At 39.5% G+C, this 16,608-nt stretch overlaps 1 protein-coding gene across 1 annotated transcript in view; it reads left to right on the forward strand.

Annotated features, from left to right (window-relative positions):
• Positions 1-15,224, forward strand: part of fstl4 (follistatin-like 4) — a 216,503-nt gene extending 201,279 nt beyond the window's left edge. Inside the window, exons 13-15 of the mRNA XM_042499286.1 lie at positions 5,067-5,174; positions 14,083-14,192; positions 14,395-15,224. Coding sequence (XP_042355220.1) covers positions 5,067-5,174; positions 14,083-14,192; positions 14,395-15,097 — 921 coding nt within the window. The 3' untranslated portion in view covers positions 15,098-15,224. The remainder of the gene's footprint in view (positions 1-5,066; positions 5,175-14,082; positions 14,193-14,394) is intronic.
• Positions 15,225-16,608: the final 1,384 nt, after the last annotated feature.

The raw sequence follows: 16,608 nt of genomic DNA on the forward strand, positions 1-16,608 counted from the left end.
AAAACCATAACTTGACCTCGTTATTAGTTTGAGGCATAAAAGAGAGTTATTTACTCCTCAATTTTAATCATTAATGTCACTTATTTGAGAAGTTTTGTTTTAAAAATGACAGGATTTAATTCTGAGAGATATTAATTCTACTTGTTTTAATTAAAACCAGACTAAATACAAAAAACTGTTAATTGTTTAAATACAATATATGTAAAATATAATCACAAGATAGAGACAAGAATGTAAAGTGATATAATTAAAGGAGAAACAGAGGTGTGTTCTGATACATACAATGTTCTCAAAAGATTTAAAGTTCAGGTCATGACCTTTGGCTGCAGGTGACCAGCTGCCCCTTATTCTCTTCTTCTCCAACCAACACTGTAAAACTGCTTTCCTCCCCCTTGTCACCCGATCCCTCTCTTGCTTCCCCCCTCTCTCATTCTTGAAGACCCTCCCTGGCCTTTGGGTGCAAGGTTAATGCATTTTCCCTTTTTTTTCCTTTTCTTCTTCTCTGTGATTTCAGAGCCCTTTTTTTTTTACAAAGCACAATTGTAGCTTCCTTTCAACAATGGACTTTAGAACAAGAGAGAAGATGGCAGACTACAATGAATGCACTTTATCAGCTGACTGAAGGAGGCCTATGTGGGACATATTTAAAAGGTTCTGTATGCAACATTCAGAGCGTCAGTATAGCAGGAAAGCACTTTTTGTTATGTTAAGATATAGTGGAGTTATGGTGTCCTGAGCAGAGAATGAAATCCTGTTACCTCTGCGTGTGTTGCAATCCGAGTTGGAGCCACAAGTGCACGACAGTGTGTGTGTGAGACCCACTAGGTAGCTCATCACCAAAGTTTTGCATTGTGTTCAAACGACAGTTACCGCTGATATCAGGATGGCGTTGTCACTGAAGCATAGTACCCACCCTAAAGTCCCCCCCTAGTTAATCTTGTTTGCTCTGTCTGCACTGTTGCCATTGTTTATTGCTAGTTAAGAAGTTAACACCGTTAAGGGGCAGTTTCTGGCAGTTTTGGGGTGAGCATGAAAGTTAAAATACTTTCAACTTTTCCACAGTGCGGAGCCGCACCACTCAGCAATGTCATTTTTAGCCACGCACATGCAGCCCTGCTCCACAGGCACTCCCACCTGTTTTTTCAGATGCGCTACCAAGGCATTTTTGGAGTGGTTACGCCTGGCACGATGCATCTTGGTGTGATCGCCCTTTAGCTGCTAACCTGCGGTTTAGCGACCTCCATGTTGAGAACCATGTGTCACAGAGCCTCATTAAGGAAGACAGCAAGTATGAGATTTGAGCAGCAAGATTGTTTTGTAAAAATATATCTTACTCGTCTTTTCACATAAACTTAGACTGTAACAAAGCTGTTGTTGGGGAGAATGTGGGATTCAAATACAGTAGTTGCTCCTCAACAGTAGCTCCATCTGAGAGCAGCAATTTGAATCCTAAACAAGCACATATTACTGATTTTAATGAATTAATATTCTTAGTCGACATCCTTTTGGTCACTCTGGTAAAAAGTCGTCTTGTGCAAGTTTATATAAAGGCATTATTCTTTTCATGATATCCAGCAGTCACTAGATGAAAGCTGTAAACATGTGGAGAAGCTGTACTAATAAAGGCTTTCTTTTTTTTTTTTAATGCTGTTGCATGCAAGGAAATTGCACCTTTATCTTTTTCAACAAAGGGATCTAACCTTGACTCTGATGTGTCAGACCGATCCAGGCTAAGCCTCCCACTGGGTACAAAAACAAACGGCACATCGGCTAATTAAAAAGAAAGCCAGATGGCAAAGACCTCTGGTTATGTAGTCACTTGAACGCATTATGGAGGTTTCTTTTTGTTGCAGTAAGGGGGTGAGAGGCAACATGCAGTTGTCAAGTTTCACCCATGCTTTTTCTTTTTCTTTGGGCCCCAAAGCTTCAGAAATACTTAGTGTACTTTGAAGTAAAAAGACAGTCTGGTTTCCTTAAGGATGAATTTATAACCTGTGGCAAATACTCTCATTGTCATGCAGTTTCTATTCCGAACCTGGAACCAGAAGATTACCCAGAAACTGATGTGATGTAACGAGCTAGATGATTTCACTAGATAAGAGGCACCCCTCTGTTGATCTTGTTAACCTTTGTATCCCAGGTTTTTTGCTATTTTTTTTCTCGTATTTAGCTTAACTAACTAACTTATAACTTCTCATTTCTCTTTATGTTTATAAAACTAAAAGGTTGCTCATATTGTCTTATATCCTCGGTCTTTAACAAGGGCCCCACAACCCCCTAGGGAGTCCTCAGAGTAACTGCTGAGTGCCCCCAAATAGTTATTGGGTAATTAATTAAATTAGAATATGTCTGAAAATACACATTAACATGAACATATTTTTCCTTTTGCAACAACTTATCTTTGTGGAAGTGGAGGTTTCTTTCTCACCTATGTGAGGACCAAATACAGGTCAACACAGCAACCTGAGGCTTATGTGGCCCCAATATGCAGCTCAATTTTATGCAAGATATGAAGTAAGGGGCCCCTGCTCTGTCTTTCTTACAGCTAAGGCACTTGTGTCCTATGTCCGGCCCGGGGTCCAGTTATGGCCTTTGGACCAATTTTCAAATGGCCCTCGGCTTGTACTTCAAAATATACTTTATGATTAACATAATTTTGGTTAATTAAGCAAGATCACTTTGCATTTATTTTCATTCACCTCACCATGGTAAGACAATCACTTACGTAGGCAGAATTAGTGTGTTTTCATAAACAGGCGGTGAATAAGCAACCTCATGGGTACGTGTAACACCAGATATTTCCTGCAAGGACCATACATGACCACAGCAAAAAAATATAAACATCGACAGCAAGGGATCCAGCTTTCAAGAGTGGTGGAAAGTTGAAGATTTTTTCTCTTACAGTTGCAATGGTTGCGTTTGTATCATTTGCATGTGATTTTTTGATAACCTGTATAATATGAGAAACAGCTTGCCCCAAGCTATTTTTTTTCTAATTTATTCTGGTCACCGTTCAAAAAAGGACACGCCTGAGCTAAGGGGTCCTTGGCCTGAAAGATGTTAAAGAACCCTGTCAAATATCACACCAATAATCATTTGTTACAAATAGTACATAATTCTTCAACTGAACAGTTACAGTATGTTAGACTTTGAGAGGTGGACACAAAATCAAGTCTATTGCCTCTCGGTCTGCTGCATTGTGCCCTGACCTCAGCTTTCCCTCTGCTCCCGTCATGTAGGAAGCTAAATGCATGCAAAGGCAAATGCTGATACACAGTCCACCATCTCCACATACTGTACATACACACATGCTGAGTTGACTCTTGGCTGACCAGTGCAGAGCAGAGGGCTGGACCTCCCATTACTGAACACAGAGCTTGTGGACTCGCTCCACTGGTAAGGGTGTCAGCAGCTCCCTGTCCACCCAGCCAGAAGCAGGGTAATGGATTGTGTTATTCCTTGTTGTTGACATTGCAGCAGACCTGAGGTTGCGTACACCCCACCCCCACACCTCTCTCCTGTTCCTGTCTGCCTGGTCCTTTCTTTTCTCACTTTAACTGTTATTCTGTATTCTTTCTGTTCTTTCCCCTGATGTGTGTCAGATACCCTCACTAAAAACCTCTGCAGCGGTAACGCTGTAAAAGTGCACACGCTGTCAAGTTTTTCCTTCACTTTCTGGCATTTACACCTACTTAGTAGTTAGTACTCCATCACTTTTGAGATGTGATAACGACTTACCCCTGAGTATGTTTCATTGTTGGGTAGTGAGCTGGGGCCTGTTTCACCAAATTTGCAACATACAAGCTGTGAATTGCAACTTGAGAGAATTTAGACACATTTCAGTAATTTAAACACTTGTAACCTACCAATGAGCCCGCAAGAGGACTGTAGCAGATTGCAGATAAATGTGTTATTTGCGAAATGAGACATTTGCACTGTTCACAATCTGTGCAAAAGGTGGGTGCACAAATAGGTTTAGGAAAAATGGCCCATGGTCTTCTACACATCTGTAGTTCTTACATTTGAGTTTTGCATTCAACAGGATTTATTTTTTGCTCTCATACTTCTTTTTTTTCAAAATATTTCATGTCTGTGATGTTCCTCTTTCATATTTGTAGTAGGCAAGTAAAGCATCAGGGGTCTTGCTAAGGGGCTCTTACTGGTGGATGAGTCCGACCAGTTGTCCTTGGTTGAAGGTTAGCAATGGTAATATTAATTACTACAGCCCAATTGATTATGGATTTCTTAGGCCACCACAGAATTAACAAATAAATTATAAATTGGCTGATATGTTTTTTTTTGTTTTGTTTTTTTTACAAACGGTCATTGCAATTAAGAATCGCTAACATTTGTTTTTTAAAGAATTATGACGAAGATATGCACTGGGCGACACATTTTACAGTTAAAAATAATGTTTTCAGTACCTGCTGGTGGAAAAGACTATAGAATGGCATTCGTCAGCTGAAATAGCTGCTGAATCTGAATCTGAATCACAGAATCTGTGATAAGCTATCAATACCTAATTACTCCAATTATATGCACAAAGTAAATTAATCTTACTTACAGGGATGAGTGGGTACACCATTATCTCTGTCTGTATCAGTTAAACCAGCAATGTAATCTGTACTCTGAATGGAAGTTGTTTGAATCTGAAGTAGGCTTAGTAGCTTAACAAGGAATTAGTGGGATCAAAAATAGACCTGATTTTGATATGAGTTGATAAGAAGTTGTTTATTTATTATTTATTAGGAAACTATTTCAAGAACAATCTCAGGATTGAGCATCAGATCTTTTTTTAACACAAGAGTGAAAGATTGAACACAGCTAACCAAATGAGGATTTTTCTTCATCAGGAGTACAGATATTGACACATTTTACTTGGATGATACCCATGCTCATAAAAGTACATTATCTGTACCAGATACTCATTATATCTGAGTACCTGGCCTAACCCTACTCACTTACATAGAATATTATTTTGTTGATGTTTATCAGCTTAAATGTTTTTGCGTTTTAGTTTGTTTTATTCTTTTGTAACTTTTCAGCACTTTGTCCATCTCTTCTAGGCAGTAACAACAGATCCTTTTCCAGTGAAGATGCTCTATGACAAGTCACATGACCAGGTATGGGTCTTAACATGGGGCGATATGGACAGAACACACCCATCCCTTCAGGTATGTACATTATGTGTTAGTTGCTTTTTTTTCTTCTTCTTCTTCTTCTTTTTCTTCTTCTTTTTTTTCCTACATAAATGTGAAATAGCTAACCTTAAAGCTACACTAGACTGCTAAATAGCAACAAGAGATACCTGGTATTGGCTGAGTGCCTGTTTGTTACTGTTCAGGACACACTTTTGTATATAGGTCTTGAATTCTGTTTTGTTCCACCTTGTACACAAAAGTGAATCTATCCAATGGTAGAATCTAATGAATGTGTTGAGTAAAGTGCAGGAAGTTCATCTTTATTGCAGCCTCATTTTTAAATCAGGCTGGTGATTATTTACATAAAATCCAGCCTAGTGCAACTCTAAAAGTACAAAATAGCTCTTCTTTATTATCATGCTATCACTACACCACCCCACACCCACTTTTGCTGCGTGTGTATTTGTGAACTCTGATGAGCGATTATCTTTCTGGAGGAATATAATCTATAACCTGTAGAGAGTTCACCAAGCGATGAAAACAGCGCCTCATAACTAATTGAGCTCCGTTGTGTACCTGCGTACCGTGTTTATGTGATAAGTATTTTCGTGGCAACATCTAATCTATGTATGTTTTAGAGCATTTACCAAGCCAGCAAAACAGCAATTCACAGCTGCCGCGCTGTCGGCTTGTGCCTGGTGTCCCTTTGGACCACTGGTGTTGGAGACTTCACAAATGAGAAATGATCACAGGTGTGGTTGTATTTAATCCACTCGGGGGATTGGGTGAGGCAAGGGAAAGGAGAGGAGGATGCAGAGAGGGTCGAGGAGGTGGAGGGGAGGGGAAAGGGAACAGAGCTGGTGCCTGGGGGAGAGGTATGATGCTGTTTTTATTGGGCCGGTGTTGTGTGTGCTTGCGAAGGACACTGCTGCGAGTAAACCCACCGAGGGATCCCATTGTAATCTCAGTAATAGACACAAACATGTTTATTGTTCTGCTTTGTCCCATTGGAGGGACGGATCCCATTATAATCATGTGAGGTGTTGTGTTCAGTCTCTCCTGTTTGGGGATGTTCTGTGTCTATTCGTTATGGGGATGCAGAGGGATAATACACTCTCAAGTTGACGATCCTTCGGAGGATCTTTGGACTGAAATGAGTCATTTTAGATTCAGAAAATCACTTGAAGGCGTAAATTTTTCAGGGCTGTTGTCCTTGTTGGTTTCAGCACTCGTGGTTTCATCTAAATTTTTAATAGTTAATCAGTGGTTGTGGAGCTGTTAATGGTACTGCAGTCATTTGTCAAATGATCCAATAACACTTCATTTTGCATTATTATTCCCAGTTTTTTCAAAAGAAACTTTAGAAGGATAGTTCAGATTTTTTGATGTAGGGTTTTATAAGGTACTTATCCATAGTCAATAACCCCTTTTAAACAGAGATCGTGCCGTAGGGCCACAGAAAGGTCCCTTCTTTATGCCTTCTTTGCATTTTTACTCAGAACCAAATGGCGCCGGCATCATTCTGCTCCAGTGTGTGATTATACACACACACTGGAGGATTGCAGCTTTGCAGATTCAAAAGAGGTAAGATGGACATGACGTGTAACATAACAGCGTCGGCCTCTAGTGTGATACAAAACGTGTCAAAAAAAAACTTGAACCTTCTCTTTAATGGTACAACAGATTATTTTTGATTCAAAGGTGCCACTATGGTCTGGTGGCAAAAAGTAATGAAAAAAAAAACCTGTGTCAGGGTTTTCTACTGATTTATATTCTGACTGGGAAGTAGACCGCATGTGTGTGCATTCAGTTTTGCAACTTTTCATCAGAGTGTAGGTGTACCAGCAGGGGATTTGTTTCTGTGTGGTTGTCTTAGTTAAGGTGCACGCTCATGGTGTTTATGTCAGAGTTTTTTAAACTTCTCCTTGAGGTTATTGTCTTAAATGAAGCAGAAAATTCTATGAAAAGATGTTTTTTCATCACAGACAAAACAATTTTCTCCTCATATAATTTTAGAACAATCTGAGTACAGAGAGTAGCTTTGCATAGCATTTCTCCATTTTACAGCAGCTGCCTGAACCGCATCAAACACATTTTTGTGTTTTTCATTTTATTCATTTCACCACTTCCTTCACTTCTTCAGGAGTAATGAATAATTAGAGTGTAGGGATGAATCATTGAAAAATGCAATTGCGGGGAAACTGCATAATGGATTTGAGGCCACGTGGATCACACCACAAATAGATGGTCTGATAATGTCATTTGGACAGAAAGTAATTGACCTGTTTGGCAGCAGCCTGTCACAACCAGAGGCACAGCTTCGCTCCAGTGGATCATGCATGTGCATGAGTGCATTTTTGTGTGTGTGCATGTCAATTTGTGCGCTTGTGTAAATGTGCGTTCAGCTCGGTGTGTGTGATATTTTTAAGCAGCCAAGTTTTAGGATGGCTCAATATCTCTGTGTAAACATCAGAGGGTGTGTGATTGTCAATTCATTAGAGAAGACAAATGGAGGAATCTCTGCCGGGCAGAGAGAAACGTGGCCTTTCAGACTGTCAGTCCAGTCTGCATCTACGTGCCAAGAAGACATTTAACTTTCGGGCACTTTGTTTTTCTCTGAACACAAAAGGCCAGCGGATTTCCCATCTGTTCTCACCCATTTATCTCTCCATTAGATTTGCCAAATATGTGTTTAGGGCTGGTTATTATTATAAATTAAATATTATTATTACAACAGGTTGTCACAACTGGAAACTCCGGGTATTCAATCGACGCTGGCGAAAACATCCCCATCTTTTACAGTTTTTATGTATTTATAAAAAGGGCATTTTCATACGTTTTCGGGAGTGTTTTTGGTTTGTTGTTGTTGTTGTTGTATTTTTCAGTTTTATTAATCTGTCACTTATGAGTCTTATCTCTCTTTAGTGCATAGGACATTATTATTTTAGCCCCTTTCCCACTGGAAAAAAATACCTACCAGAATCTGGTTCTTGTCATCTGTTGGAAAGGTTAGTTGTGCATTAATTCCCAGGACAAATTACTCTGCAGTATCCATGGCTATTTATTGGCTCCATTTGGCAGAGATGGAAATAAGTCACCTGGGTGGATGCGTTCATTTATCCCACAATGATGTACCGCCACAAATTCTGTCTGTCTCTGTGCATGCAACCTTTGAACATTGTTCCACATTTTTGGCACTGAGTTTGAAGGAGAGACTGAATAAGTAACAGATATAAAAATAAGTAGCCACCATAACATTCTCGCTGGCCTCCATGTTGCTTCATGCTGTTCACCAACTGGTTATCTTTCAAACATTCGCTCAGTATCCTACTATGGGGTACGCCCCTCCGCGTAGTGCTTAGAAGTCCATCACGCCAGCCCCATTGGCTGGCAGTCGTGACAACCACAGCAAGAGGAGGAATATCTTTTCCCTAGAAAGGAGACGATGCAACATCACCAGCTCATTCAAAAACCTAGACTTAAAAAAATCTTTGGCCATAGTGACAATGCACTACCTGTGTATTGGGACTGATAGCAAAACAGTTGTTTTTCTTTTTTTTTCTTTGAGGATTATAAACATGATTTTCAACAAAAATCTGAAACAAAAGAGGCCAAACTTCTCAAACTTCTTTTTCCCTAAAATAATTTTATCTAAAAGAAAAAAAACAAGCAGCTGTTATAATGCAATCTCCCTGGTTTGATCCTTCCCTATTAACCTTTTTTTTTTTTTCATTTTTACTGAAAGTTGTACAATAAAAAGGAAAATACAAAAACAAACATTTTACATGACTTTTACCTGCAAATAGCTGAGGAAAGAACAAGATAAGAAGCTGCAGGCATTGGATAGCAACTAATGAAATCCATTTATCTGATCAGTCTATCAGCAAACATCTTTCTTTCTTTCACATTTATTTATAAATTTATGACATACACCTCAGAGAGTAAAACACAAAGTATTAATTTAAGTTCTAAAATTCTGCATTGATCTCAAGCAACAAGCCTTTGAGTCCTTCAGGGAATCCATAATGTGCTTTATTGCTCCCCAGGAGCAACAAGACAAGTAATTCTGACAGTATATGAAAAAAAATCACATAACATGTGCTGCACTGGATAATATTAAAGTGCCTTGTAAGATTTATTGAATTTCTTAAATTACACAAATACACTTGAGAATTTGAAGAGTCTCATCTTATATGTGTGTTCTGTAGTTGGATGGGAAAGTAAAAAAGAAGCTACTCAAGGCTTCTGCAGAGTGAATGTTGTTGAAAAGCAAAAGCTACTCAGTCAGAACCAAATCCCCCTCAGGTATTAGGGCAGCCAGTGAGGCAAGGGCAGAGTAAAACTCAATTGGGCCTCATTGCTGAGTGTGTGGATATGAAATCCAAGCATGAGCGATGACAAAGAGAAGCCAGTGGCATTAGGTTTAAAGCACCTGCAGCCCTGGAGACCACAGCAGCTGCCTAATAATACATGAGCGATACTACATTGAACCTCATTAACTCCCGTCATTGTATTCTGCAACTGTTGTAATGACTTTTTTTAAATGAGGATTCTTTTCATGTCTCACAAGCAGTGAAAAAGCAGCAGATCTGTTTGGTTAAAAATGGGTGAGATAGTCAGGAGGATGGAAAAACAGGAGAAGTAACTTTTGAGGAGTATTTGCAGCAGTGTAGCAAAAGTAACAACTCTGCAACTCAAAGCTGCTATTGTTATTTCCCTGTGTTTGATAGTTCAGAGGGGGAAGTGTGGCCCCCCACTGGGCATCAGGTAGAGGTTCAGCTTTAGTAGTGTAGTTGTAGACATCATAGATATTACACTTTTAGAACAATATTCTATATACTCTCTCCAGCAACATTTGCTCAGGTGCCTACAGCTACTTCAATGAGCCAAGTTTCTCTGAAAATAGAAAGTCTGTAGCATCAGAAGAAAATAGGTGCTTTTACTCTGGAAGCAGGAGCAGAAGCTAACGGAATGCTTTTAACCTCTTCCGCTCAGTTTTTTTGTTTTTGAGTTAGAAAGGGAGGGATTAAACAATGCATGCAAGTTAAGCAAGACTTTGGCAAGGGAAAAGTGGTATGACCATTTTCACAGGGGTCCCTGGACCTCTCACTTCAATATATCTGAGTGAAAATGGGTTCAGTGAGTACCTATGAGTCTCTGCTTTACAGACATGCCCACGTTTTGCAAGTTCTAGCCATTTTGGGGCAAAAAGCATGCCATTTTTAGCATTTAGTACAACTCTTCATTTCTACCCATTCTATTTGAATATGTCCTGATAGTGGGGTCCCTAAACAGTGTTGGCATTGTAAGACTTGGCTATGACTTAAAAGATGAGACTTGTTGATTCAATGTGTGATGATGCTAGTACCCAGAGTAGCCATTTCATTGAGTATGTTTACATTTTTTTTGCCCTCATTCTCCAAATTTCAGTAGAATAGCTAGAACTGCTTGTCTTTTTTCACATTTTTCACAGTTTCCTACTGGTGGTGGATTTGTTGGACTCTTTCTTGTCTTCCTTCACATTCTTGAAAAGGTCGGTGCTGTGATAATTGCACATATCCCAAAACCTGCTGATATAGACATCTTTCATTAAGTTTAAAAGTAGGTGTGTTTCTCCTTCTGACCAGAGATGTGGGATATTCTTATGCATGCATCTCTACATCACAGCTTTGGAAACTGTTGGCGAGTTGGTTTGAGTACAACGTATCCATGACAATGCACAGACAATACAGACGAGAAGTCATGTGTTGTAAATTGTGGTGAGTTGGCATGTAGCTCGAGATGGGTTTTGAAATGTCACCTGATCGGTACCAAACCCGGTGAGAGAGTTTCAAAAGACCTTGGGAAATGCAGGCGTTTGCGGTGTTGAGTGGAGGCAAGGAAGCAGAGAGAGCTTTGTGTGAACTGAGCTGAGTTCTTGGTAGATTGATACATAGAAAGATAGATAGATACATAAATACATAAAAACATACATACATACAGGCCAGTGAGTTAAAGCATATTTCTTTTTTTATTTAAATAACCTTATCCTTTTCATTTCAGGTGATACAGAAGCAAAGAAGCCGACTGAAGCTTAAAAATGTGGAAAAAATATTATTTCTAAATAACAATCTTTGAACAAAATGTTTCTGAGCGTTATTCTTTATTCCACCTTGTTATTGATGTGTATTACCATAACAGTGAAGTGTAATATTTGCAACATTTCTTTTTTTCCAGGCCATTTATATATACAAAACCATTAAAATGCTCTACAAACTAACTGTAGCATAGCATAGGACTAATGTCTTTAGGTCACATAGCCAATAATGATATGAAATAGTCACCATATCCTACAAGAACTTAATCAATAGCAGTTTGATTTGATTTGCATGACACCTATTGAGGTAGGCTTTTAGGCTGGGTAAAAGGGAGCTTACAACAAAAAAAAAAAGATAAATGGGTGCAATGCAAGCTACCAGCAGAGCAATACAGGTTTTGAAACGTTTCAAAACATTTCAAAGCAGTGGTTTAAAAGTATTGAAACGTTTCAAAGTGTCGAAACTGAAAACCCCAGTTGAGATGGAAATTCCAAATTATTCTATATACATGCCCAAATAAAGGTTTTAAAACCTGAATGATGCAGGCATATCCCATGTCTTAATCAGAAAATGCTAAATTCCAATAACGGCCTGATTCGTAATGTTTAAGCAGAATATGCTGTTTATATGACCATATTAATTCAGAATATTGTCATATTCTGAATAATAGGGAAATAATTATGTGCATGTTACTATAGCCAGTGTAGTTAGACCATTTTTTGACTTGGATATCACTATATATAAAGTGACCTTTTGTGTTATCTAGGATAACCACAGCCTCATGAAACTTCACAGCCTCAAACTAGAGACCTCAGCATTTAGAGGATGTATGCCTTTAAGAGGGAAAATTGACAATGGGGGTTGTATTTCAGTAGAAATGTCTTGCTGACTGTCAAATATTTGTGATACCAAATCAAATGGATTTTTCTATGGTGTTCCTCAAGGTCCTGGTGTCCTAATGGGCTATTTATAGGGATATTTGCCATTTTTTATCAATTCTTGACTGGTAAAAAAAAAAAAGAAGTTTAAATCTATCATCATATCTGTGAATCAAATGCTCCCAATTCAAAAAATCCCCCAAGATTTGGTTGATATAATTAAGCATTGTACTTGCTGTCATGTACTTCCATCATAATGTTCTGTAAGACCTGATGCACGTAAAATTTTCACAGTTTGAACAGGCACCTAAAACATACACTATATTACATATTGATGACAAGAAAAACTTGACACAGAGTGCTGCACTGCATCTCATATTAATATTTAGGTTTTCATCTTTTAAATAATGTATACCACATCTATGTGGCATAAACTGTTGAGCTCCTATCGCCTGAAGATCCTCTGCCCCCCTTCGAAAAGACAAAAATAGGTCTATTGTAGGGAGGGGCGGAGCAGAGGAAGTTAATAAATGCACCCCCTCAAACGTGTAGGTCCCATAAACAACCTCAATTGTCCTTGACTGTGACCTGATCATGCAGGCATGCATGATGAAGCATGTGTCACGGACAAGGCGGTGCATCGAGAGCACATCAAAAGTGTATGCCTTCCCCACTGCACTCTACAAATATGCTGATTCAGTGCCAGGTGTTTGACATGAGAGATGGGGCTTTTATTGTTGTGTGTGCTTCTAAGACAACCATCTTTGAATGAGATGCGTTATCAGAGAACTGAGGTGGGGCCATGTTTCATCAAGTCATACTATAGATGTTTATCTGCTCCAGGATATATGGGCATGTCAGATGGACAAGCTGAGGCTCTTAGGATCTGAAAAAATGAGCCTTTATTGCGACAAAGCTTTAAGGTCACAGGTTTATTATCACAACAGCCAGATCGACTCTGAGCAGGACACTTAAAGGAGCACTTTATTATATTCAGAGCATTAATATAGTAGCAAACAATTATTTGCTATGTTAAAATATAGTTGAGTAATGGCCTCCTGAGCAGAGAATGAAGTCACGCTACCTCTGTGTGTGTTGTAATCCAAGCTTTTCTGTTAGGGACCTGACACCTAAAGCCGACAATAGGGCATTATTCAAAGTCAGGCTGTTGGTGAGCATCTATTGCCTCAGTGCTGGAGATGTGTCCCACACTGTTGGCAGAAGTCAGCTCTTGATGGCCAAGGTGGCTCTTTTTCTGCCATTTCAGCACATTAAATTGATCTCAGAGACTACAAAACATGTCATACAATCTCAAAATCATCACTATACTCTGAATATTATATAGAACTCCTTCAACCAAGCTAAACCAACACTGGAGTTTTTTTAGGCTAATACCAATACTGATGTTTAAGAGTTTAAAAAGAAATATGTTTTTTACATAAACACATTTATGATAGGGATCCCTATAATTAGTTTAACACTTGTTACAGTTGAGACATTAACTGTCAGTGCTCTATGGGCAAACTATGTAATTGAGATATTGTTTCTAAATCAACATTTAATTTCTTTGACATTTGTGCACTTCAATTTCTGTCACTAACTGGTATATTCACCAATACACATTCGTCGAGGATAAATGCCAGCCTGGCCGACTGCTTTAGTTCTACAATAACTTCAGTCTTTACTATACAGTGGTTCTAACATTGAACAGAAACATTGTTTTATATTATATTTTTCCTTCTGTGAATAATATTTGTTTCGTTTGTGTTTTTTATTTGTTTTTTGTGAATGTAGATTAATGTCCAAATGCAAGAAATAATTTGACTTTTCTGTGGTAGAAATGTTCCTTATATATTTTGAGCTTTGCCATCTTTATTTATTCTCATTTCTGCCTCCAACAGATAATGAAATGGAAAACTTCACCCTTTTATATATTCCTTTTTCTTTGTAATGGTATGTAGTATTCATGCTTTTCTGTGTCCACAGGTAATTCCTCAAGCCAGTGTAGGAGAAGTACATCATGCCATCCGCACAACTTTCCAAAGGGTCAATGACTTCTTTATTCCTCCAACCAACCTCATCATCACCCATGTGAGGTAAAACAGCACCCACACACATTCAGCCACCTATGACCTTAAAACACAGACAACCTCATTGCTCACTCATCACACTTGTCCTTCTGAAGTGAAGGAGAAAGGAGCAAATGAGAATCCTAATGAGGATCTTGATGTGTGTTAATCACTGCCCGCCAAAATCTTGAGATGCTATTAACCTTTCCTTTGAACTTTGTCGATTTAGGTTTGCCTTCGTCTTCCTCAAGGACGAACCTGCGGTACACAAGATTGACCTGGAGACCTTCCACCGCGTCAAGACCATCAGCCTGAAGAACTACAGCTGCATACCAGTCAGCATGGCCTACACACATCTGAGTGGCTTCTATTTCATCCAGTGCCAGAGCAAGAGCCTCCTTCAAGCCCCGCCCCAGCTCCTCATAGACAGTGTGACGGATGCGGTGATTGGTCCGAACCTAAACATCACGGGACAGCCGTTTGTGTCGCCAGACGGACGTTACATTGTGACACCTAACCCGCAGACCTCAAAGCTAATAGTACAGACAGTGTCATTTCAGGGGGAGCTGGGTCTGAACCAGGAAGTGGACGAGCCTGTAGCTGTCTCTGATCTGGCTTTCCAGCCGTCCTTCACAGAGTCCAACCAGCACGTGGTAGTGGCCACCTCAGGCTCAGGCACGGACCTGCTTTTTGCCGATCTGTCCTCGGGCCGCACTGAGGTTCTCCAGAGCCTTAAGGAGCCCCTGGCCTCCCAAGCCTGGCCCTGGGGAGGCCCCAGCAGAGTAGTGGTCTCCAGCGGATTGTTCGGACAGTACCTGGTTACACCGTCAGCTGAGTCGCTCTTTGTCCTGAATGGTAAACAGAGAACGCCGCACTGCGAGGTGTCAGACATCAAGAGAGGGAACACAGTTGTCTGGGTCGGCGAGGTATGAGTGAAAAAGAAAAAAAAGAAAACGTTAGGATTAGGGACAGACATAAGCGGAAAAAAGGTAAGATCAGGCCAAATTACCTAATATAAAGATTTATGTGAACATAAGTTGTGGACTCAACCCTGGGACTGAGCGAGAGGGATACATGCCTGGGTTTATTGTAACAAAAGTACACTTAAAAATAGAGTAATTGAGAAAACATTAAGAAACCCTGTTGTGATATTTCTATTGGGAGAAAGTGTCAATGCCGTTCAGTGCAACAGTGATCTATGTGCACTTAACTATACAGAATTGTACATTATTGCACTTCCTTCCATGTTATCACAGCAAATAGGTACCTGAAGAGGGGTTATTAACAAACTATGAACTATGCACAATGCTCACTTTTTTTAGAGTAAAAAGCTTTCTGATTTTTGTTTATCTCAACAATGTTTGTCGTTTTCACCAGTGCTGCATATAATCACCACAAACTAAACGTCTGTCCCGTCTGCCTTTAGTGTATGTGTGTTCTGAGTCCTTTTAAAAGCTACCAGTCCATCTCTTTATTCGCCTTTGTCATGGTATTGTACTGTATCCTCCCTCCGAAAGCTTTCATTCTCCTCATGCCGGCAGAGGTTGGCTTTATGCACATGTGTAATACCCTCTATTTACATTGTCTATCCAAAGAGCCCGACTGGTCCATTAGCCGTCGTCAGTGGATGTTTTGCTCGTACAGGAAGCCTAACCAGAAATGAACAGTACATCTTGTGGTCTCTTGCAATGGTATAATCTGTCCCCTGCTGTCTCTCACATCTGTTCTGTACCTGCAGCAAAACTCTGTTCTGCGGAGCCTGAAAATGCCACTTAGCAGATTCCCTCAGGGTAATGACTCCAGTTTACGCTGACCCCACACGCTGACGCTGTGCCAAAGTGCCATCAACTTCCCTGTCTGACTGGCTGTGAGCATTTGTACATCCTCCCAGAGAGCCATGCATCAAGATCAAATTCCAAGGCAGGTAGACTTCACTCACCATGTGGTAAATTTTCAGCTTAAGTTTAGTGACTATAAGACAAGGACAATTTTTTTGTTAGTGTCTGTCTAGTTTGCCACAAGAACTTGTTTTTTCTTGGATTTGTCATGTTTATGTGGATAACAACCACATATGCAGAAGAAAAAAATATCAAAACCTAACACTTTCAAAAGTAGGGATACATCTCACAGACATTAGCAATACGTACAGTTTTAAACTTATACCTTTTTCCAGGAATACTTATCATTTAATTGCAAAAATGACCATAAATGTACAGGTTACTTTATCATTATTATTAGGAAAAAATGTATTGCTACTTTTGAAAAAACACAGTATTATCTGTCTTTAGGCAGTAACCTAATAAACACCAGCAACACTTCATCCTTCAAAATAGCAGATATGTTCTCTCTGTGGTCAAATGGTCTTCTTCGTAATTCACTTTTGCCATTTGCACTAATCATCATAATGATGGCCCATTAGCAGCAAGACTACACTGCTGCTTTT

Source organism: Plectropomus leopardus, chromosome 13 (genome assembly GCF_008729295.1).
Source record: "Plectropomus leopardus isolate mb chromosome 13, YSFRI_Pleo_2.0, whole genome shotgun sequence".
NCBI lineage: Eukaryota > Metazoa > Chordata > Actinopteri > Perciformes > Serranidae > Plectropomus > Plectropomus leopardus.